The sequence below is a fragment of the Limulus polyphemus genome, unplaced genomic scaffold (genome assembly GCF_000517525.1).
Source record: "Limulus polyphemus unplaced genomic scaffold, Limulus_polyphemus-2.1.2 Scaffold1014, whole genome shotgun sequence".
Taxonomy (NCBI): Eukaryota; Metazoa; Arthropoda; class Merostomata; order Xiphosura; family Limulidae; genus Limulus; species Limulus polyphemus.
This window is the reverse complement of record NW_013666624.1, coordinates 318399-326315: the sequence shown is the minus strand read 5'-3', so window position 1 is coordinate 326315 and position 7917 is coordinate 318399. Positions and strand designations below refer to the sequence as shown.

Sequence of the window (7917 nt, the reverse complement as noted above, 5' to 3'; positions counted from 1 at the left end):
ATGAAGTGGTAATTAATCAGTGAATGTTTACTAGTCTGTATATGAATGGAGTGGTAATTAATCAGTGAATGTTTACTAGTCTGTATATGAATGGAGTGGTAATTAATCAGTGAATGTTATTTGTTTGTATATGAATGGAGGGGTAATTAATCGGTGAATGTTTATTAGTCTGTATATGAATGAAGTGGTAATTAATCAGTGAATGTTTACTAGTCTGTATATGAATGGAGTGGTAATTAATCAGTGAATGTTTACTAGTCTGTATATGAATGGAGTGTTTATTAGTCTGTATATGAATGGAGTGGTAATTAATCAGTAAATGTTTATTAGTCTGTATGTGAATGGAGTGGTAATTAATCAGTAAATGTTTATTAGTCTGTATGTGAATGGAGTGGTAATTAATCAGTGAATGTTTATTAGTCTGTATATGAATGGAGTGGTAATTAATCAGTAAATGTTTATTAGTCTGTATGTGAATGGAGTGGTAATTAATCAGTGAATGTTTACTAGTCTGTATATGAATGGAGTGGTAATTAGTCAGTGAAACCCTGAGTGGATTCAACAGTATCTAAATATATTTCATACACTGTAAACCCAACCTCTTTTGTACCAAGACCATGTGTATGATTTAATTTACACTATGGCTAAAAATCTAATTTAACTGTTCGTTACATTTCTACTTTTGCTTACTTCTTGTCATATGGTATGGAAAAATAAAGACTGAAAAATTATTATTCCTCTAGTATAGATATTTTGTTCACTAATTATTTATTTAGCAAGCTCATACAAATTTCAAACTATTAGGTTTTGAGAGAGAAGAACACACTTGCAATTTTGCCATTTTCCTAAAACTTGAAACAACAGAAACAGTAGTGGGTAAAATGTATACCACAAGTTTAATAGTTTATATATTTTTTTTTCTTTGTAATGGCCAGGTGGCTAAGGATCTCGACTCGCAATCTGCGGATCGCGGGTTCGAATCCCCGTCACACCAAACATGCTCGCCCTTTCAGCCGTTGGGGAGTTATAATGTGACGGTCAATCCCACTATTCGTTGGTAAAAGAGTAGCCCAAGAGTTGGCAGTGGGTGGTGATGACTAGCTGCCTTCCCTCTAGTCTTACACTGCTAACTTAGGGATGTCTAGCGCAGATAGTCCTCGTGTAGCTTTGCGCAAAATTCAAAAACAAACAAACAATTTTCTTTGTACTGTAGGCTATTTTTTAAAGTATTCAGTGTTAGTTATTCTACATAATTCAGAAAACAAACGTGAACTGGCATTACATAACATGGAAAAGTTAATCCAATGGTTAAATATTCCACTCGTATAGGTGAGACACTAATACTGATGGACATATTATTAAAATATATTTTATGTTACACGAATTGTTAACAAACAGTGTTTTGTTTATTGAAAAATACATTTAACACGTGACTATGTTTTAAGTCTATTGATGTGTAATGCATAAGTTGGCAAAGTATAATACTTTAATTGGTAACAGGTGTGAATTTGATTTGAAATGAAACAGAAGAAGAAAACTATTATCATAATACTTTGCTGGTCATGTACGTATTAAGCACTGCCCCCAGTTAGGCTTATCACTCATAAGCAGAGCTCATGAGGCCAACTTGAACTTACAAATTATACAACCAATAAGGCGATTTAAAATTGTTATAATACTTACTGTGATATTATATCACACATGTTATTTTGTGTTTGTGTTATGTTAGTTTTTTTCATCTTACAGCTCCATCGAGCATCAGAAGATGATGAGGATGTTGACGATAAAACCCTCCCCATCATGCCTCACTGCAGCCAAGTGAAAATGCTCTCAGCTTGTGATTGCGGGAGAAGACAAGCTAGTCGAGAAGATCCCTTTGAAGTGAAGGTCAGAAGTGATCACATTTCTTCTTTTTAAGAGTTGGATATTTTAGTTTGTGGCATCTGAACTAAGTAAATAAGCTGAATAGGTTGACTAAGTGTATAAGGTCAGTAAAGGACGACTTGCGTTTATCCGTAGAGATTGTCTTCCAAGTAATTGATATGAATTAATGCTGGTTTTAAAACAAATGTATTCATTCATATGTTACAAAGTTTTTATAATTTTTTTTATACAGTGGGCTAAGAATGACAGGCATATACATTTTCACCAGAGTTGGCACGGTAACAGTAGGATGTATGTTAGAATTTCATAAGTATTTGCGATATTACATTACTTTTGTCACCTAAACATCATACTTCAATTTATATACCTTTTATCTTCACACATTACAGACAAGTTGTGCAAAAAAAAAATGAATTTGTAGTGTTCTTTCCAGCATCTTGTTATTCTAAGTATTTCTGTGTATCTTGTCATGTAGATGATTGTGGTAACATGTATTCAAGTCTTTAACGTTGCTCAGCTATTTGAAGTGGAATTTGAAGGCTGCAATGTACATTTTATGGCCTGATCTTTGATATTATGTTCTCAAAATATGGTTGTGAACATGTCAACTGTTTAGAAATAAAACACAAATTAAATATGAAACGGTTATTTTTACAAATGGAGTGAGTTAGTCCATTTAATATAAAATAATGGATTCATAATTCCTACAAAAAAAACCTGGTTTTAGACTATTTGATATTTGACTTTTTTTTTATAACTGGGATGTTTCCATTCAGCTGAATTAAGAAAAACTTTTATTTCTCTCTCTGCTGGAATTGCCTACTTTTAGTGAGGTATGGTAATTGGTAGTAAGCCGTTAACTCCTCTCATAGGTTTTTCTCTTGATTTTTCTCTCAATAAATGTGTGAAATTACTTTTTAAGTAAGGTAATATACATCTTGATGTATCATATTATTAACCACTTGTAAAAATGTTCTGTTCTCTTGACTAACCTTACTGGTATCACCAAAACTTTAAAAAAACAATCAATTTTTAGTGCTCCATCATTCACAAGGTTGTATCTTTTTCCTTTCATATAGTTGACTGTAGTGTTTAGTGACCTTATCTTGAGTATTTCTTGGTTATTTGTACTTGAATCTCTGCCCTAAAGAAATTTATTGTTCAGTGTAGTCCCAGGCATTTCAGCTTTCATTCTCAGTGCCTTATTCTCACAGTTATTTTTTTTTTTAGTCCATTACACCAAGTATTAATAACTGTTATGCAAGTATTAATTTTTGGTTTTAGCATGTCAGTAAGCACTGTTTTTTTTCACCAGAACTCTTTTTTTTTTTTTCCAATGTTTCTTTCTGTCTATGGCAATAGATATTAATGACTGTCAGGAGAACATAGAATAAGTAATCTTTCTCACTCTACCATCTTCTGGGTCTGTTTGGGGCTTTATACAGATATAGAATAAATATTGTACTCTTTCTCACTCTGTCTGTTTGGAGCTTCATAGAGTTTTCAGTCCTGAAAAGTTTTGAACATCATGAAATATCACAGATATATAAAGGATAATTTTATAAAATAAAAGCGAATATTTCTTTATCGTGTTCTCACAAAAAACTTATTTTATATTATCATTATGTGAAAACTAGAGATAATTAATAAAAAAAATCACAAAGTTTTAGTGCACATGCTTGAAAATTTCATCAAGTTAACTATTGATTCAAATAAGTTCCAGTACATTGTCTTCATTAAATAGGCAGCCAATTACAGCTTCTACTCATCACTGCATGATGATTGTTGTGGAAAGTTGGAAAGAATAAAGTTTCCTGTATTCACATCAACAACGGGGGTGTCGCGACCAGCTCAAATCTCGCCTGTTCAGGCTCATCAACAAAGTGAAGAAACTCGAAGAAAACGGCATGAATCTCAACCTGGAAGAGGAGAAAGCCAAGTGACCACCACTAGTATGAGTTTAGCTCTGTCATTTGGTAAGATTTTTAGAATGGCAATTTAAGTAATCTTTCATTTTTTTGTCAAGTTATAGAATCACAAACTTCTTTTTGGCAGACTTGCATTAATTTTGGAAGGATTGTTAGCATATTAGAAATGATTGACTTGTTTTTTGCTCATGTAGGAATTACGACAGACTAAATATACATCCTGTGATCTTCTCTTTTAGGTATTAAGCCTCTGCTTTACTGTAAGAATTACATATTTCTTACTGTTAAACTTCCTCTACTATAACTTAAGCATCTTACTAATTGGCTTCACTCCATGCATTGAACCAAAACTAGAGAATCAGGTGGTTTTATTTCTTGATTGTCCAATAAGATGAAGATCTTGTAGAAACAATCTTTAAAGAGGCTAAGAAGAATCTTGAAGTAATTCTAAAGGAAAACATAGATAGGCAACAAAGTAAATTTGAACTGGCAAACAATTAGAATGAGTTCTAGCATTTTTAACCCCTATACTTTTTTTTTCATATGTATTGGTAAACTTCTTAGTAAAGTTATACCTGGTGGTAATCTTAAACTTTCTGGTGTATCTTATTTTCAGGCCAGCCTGGTAGTAGTGACATGTTTCCAACGGAAGAATCAGCTGTTGAATTAAGTCAAGGCTCTGAGGAGAGCCCTAGACAAACCAGTGACCAGGAAGTAATAATTAGCCTCAGAGAATCAAAAGTCACAGAAAGCCCAGAAAAGTGTACTGGTAAATAATTTATCAGTTTACTAATTATAAAACAACTCAAAAATAGATTTGCAGGTAAATAAGTAAAAGAGAAAATATAATATTGCTCACTAATTGTTGGTTTCAGCAGTGTAAAAGAGTTCATTTTAAACTTGTATTATAACATTGATGTACAAGATTCAATTATAACATTGCAGAAAAAATTAATGTAGTTATACTGTTTTGTCTGATTTCAGGCTGTACAGCTTCTTGCTCTTTTTGTATTAGCAGGTCCAAAGAGCACAGTCTTTTTTTGTTCAGTAAAAAAGGGCAAATTTTTGTTGTATAACAGTAAAAGGGTATTAGTTGCTAAAATAAGTTTTAAAATATCTAGTACATCTAGTAGCAAACCCAATCCTAAAGATGCACAAACTTTCAGACCTAATTTATGGGGCAATATTTTATAGATACTTCTGTTGTATTCAGAGTTAGAATATGTAGCTGGTGATAGCATGGTAAATTATTGGTTGTTTAGCCACTGAAATACGTTTCTTATTCTACTAAAATGATTAGATGAATATTTCATTAAAAGAAAGCTGTCATTGAAAGGCTAAAAAAAATCCATAAGAAACAAACGGAGAACTTTGGGAAGACTTGTTCAGTCTTATTTTAAGTCTGTAAAATTAAATCATGAAATCAAGAAGACTTAAACCTATATCTTTACTAAATGACAATATTTTAACAGTAAAACTGTCAAATATTAGTTACCATTTAATGCCTTGTACTGTCCAGCTTATATAATATCAAAGTTACTGTTTGTTACTGCAATACAGACTGAATTTCATGAAAACTCTGTTGGAGAGAGACCATCTGGTGGTTTTATAGGTAAAGATGACCCACATGCATTTATTTGTGAGTTCAGTTTACATAAGCCAAACTGTAGACATACGTAAGTTTTCAAGTAATTATTATCATACTGTTTGTAAAATAGAGATTTGATTTGTTTATAATTTGAAAGCTTTCATCTATCTTTCAGGAGGAGAAAAACTCGGAGTGCTGCGTCAACCTTCAACAACAGAGTACCTTCCAGGCATGTTACATTCCGAGAGTCCTCTTGGCCTGCTTCCCATGTTCCCTTCTTGGTCACTGATCTGTCTTGGACCATCTAGCCTTTATTCCCATAATATTGGTTAGTAGAAAACTATTTAAATGAAATATTAAACTCCTTTTTTTATATATATACTGATTTTATGATTTATTATCCCTTTTACCTGACATACTCTGAGATTAGTGTTGTTCTGGTAATTAGATATAATGTTTAACAAATTGTTAATGATTTTTGTTGGTTGGTGTAGGTATTCAAGAACAGCCTGGTTTTATACCTGGTACAAACTTTCTCCTGCCCTGGGATGTGACAGTTAAGTTAGAACACAAGGACCTGACATACACTGAGATTAGTGTTGTTCTGGTAATTAGATATAATGTTTAACAAATTGTTAATGATTTTTTGTGGATGGTGTAGGTATTCAAGAACAGCCTGGTTTTATACCTGGTACAAACTTTCTCCTGCCCTGGGATGTGACAGTTAAGTTAGAACACAAGGATCGCTGGCCCACTGTCTGGGATGGAAAACGACCTCATACTTGGAAAACCAAGAAAGGTGGAAAAGGTTTGTATTTCAGGTTTTGTGTGTTCTAAGTTATTATAAATATACAGTGGCTGTATTAATTCTGAATATCTAATTATTTTTTCTTAGCATATATGGGGATGTTATAGTATATGACAATTGTTCTAGGTTTGTAAAGTTTTCTGTATTTTTTTTTCGTTATATTTTGAACTTACAAAAATCAGTTTTCTTTGCAGATGGCTCACAATTCACTGTAAAGATATTTATTGGAGTAGAATACGAATGTCCAAGAGGCCATAGATTTATGTGTTCAGCACCTGACAAAGTTTTGCGTGCCACCAGCTCTGGCCTGGTCAAGGTAACACTTGATTGCAGCAACTATTTAAGTGAAACTAATTACGGTGTCGAAAAGCTTCATTATCCATAGACTTACTTCCCTTTACCACTAATGACATTTTTGTTTCATCTTTATAGCTGATTTTCTGTGTCACTAGCATTAGCGCATTTCATAATTGGAGAGTGACATCAGAAGTTAGAAGTCCATCCGTTAGAACTTAAACATGCCAAAAAATTAGATTACCTGCGTTCAGTGCTTTTGCACTCCAGCAGGTCATAACTGGTTATTTTATACTTATATTGATCTGCTCTTAGTTATATTCTGTTATTAGTTGTTTATTATAAATTTTACAAAATTTGTTAATTAAGAAACTTGTTTCTGTTTCTTGTTTTCACGTATTTCAAAACGATATAATTAGAAAACTGATAATTTTAAATTAGATTATATACAAATATCAAATAGAATTTAAAACGGGATATTCTCTAAGCTCTACTTTTCAAAGTTTTTTTACTTCATCAATGAAAATGTTATCAAGTTTTGATGTTTTAAAGCTGTGTTGGTTTCGTACAAATTTGTTTTGTGCTTTATTGAACTGTTTTTGTTGGTTCCAATATTGAATGAAGTTTTATTGAAATTTCAGGACAATGCCAACAAAATAACAGGGAATGATATGCCATTGTACTTTCCCTGTCCTTGTAGGTAGGTAGTTTTAAGCTTCTTTTTTTTTTATTATTGAAAGAAAAAACTTTAAAAATGGTATTTATTTTGTTTTTGGTTTGTTTACTTTCTAGTTTAATATATAGTGTTCTGTTCTTTTACAGACTTATATAATATACAAGTGGTGACTTTATTTAATTATAGTTGGTTGGAATGCATATTTTTTGCATGTATTAAAACCAAGTAGGGTGTAGCATGGTTTACAAAGATATAATCGTCTCATTATTTATTACTTATCAGTTTTGTAGAATGTAGCTTATTAAGTTCCCTAGTGTTATATTATTAATACTACTGTTGTTGGGTTTTTTTCAGGGGCTCTAAGCACCAGGTTGCTCAACTAATAAGAATTCATGTAGTAACTCCAAAGGCTCCAGTACACGTTACACTCAATCCTAGAGTACAAGCAGCTCCTCCACCCTCTCCAGTCTTTTCACCAGGTAATTCTGAACCAGTGAAACTTTCTCAGTCTGCATACTGGGTCCTGAGGCTTCCGTATCCCTTTCATTGTTCACCTTAACCATTAGTGGTTTTGTTGGTCCATAAGATTCTTTAAACAAATCAAGACTAGATTCATATATTCAGTAGTTAGGTTTTACTTCATTGAGCTTTTTCTGTTCAGACAATTTTTCTGTGGTACCGATTAGGCTATGTGGTGATTGATTAATTAAAGTAGAAGAATGTACTGAAGATTCAGCTG

The 7917-nt window shown here is 32.4% G+C and overlaps 1 protein-coding gene across 4 annotated transcripts in view; it reads left to right on the top strand.

The window, feature by feature from the left end:
* Nucleotides 1–7917, top strand: part of LOC106461702 (protein SMG8-like) — a 35481-nt gene that overhangs the window by 25368 nt on the left and 2196 nt on the right. For 2 of the 4 annotated variants that reach the window (XM_022388730.1, XM_022388732.1), the window contains exons 14-22: nt 1747–1887; nt 3629–3860; nt 4429–4581; nt 5576–5728; nt 5895–5974; nt 6142–6208; nt 6403–6524; nt 7144–7202; nt 7533–7712. In XM_022388730.1, the coding sequence (XP_022244438.1) occupies nt 1747–1887; nt 3629–3860; nt 4429–4581; nt 5576–5728; nt 5895–5974; nt 6142–6208; nt 6403–6524; nt 7144–7202; nt 7533–7712 (1187 nt within the window). Of the gene's footprint in view, nt 1–1746; nt 1888–3628; nt 3861–4428; nt 4582–5575; nt 5729–5894; nt 6209–6402; nt 6525–7143; nt 7203–7532; nt 7713–7917 lie in introns of those variants that run through there. The other 2 variants (XM_022388731.1, XM_022388733.1) reach the window with 2 other exon arrangements.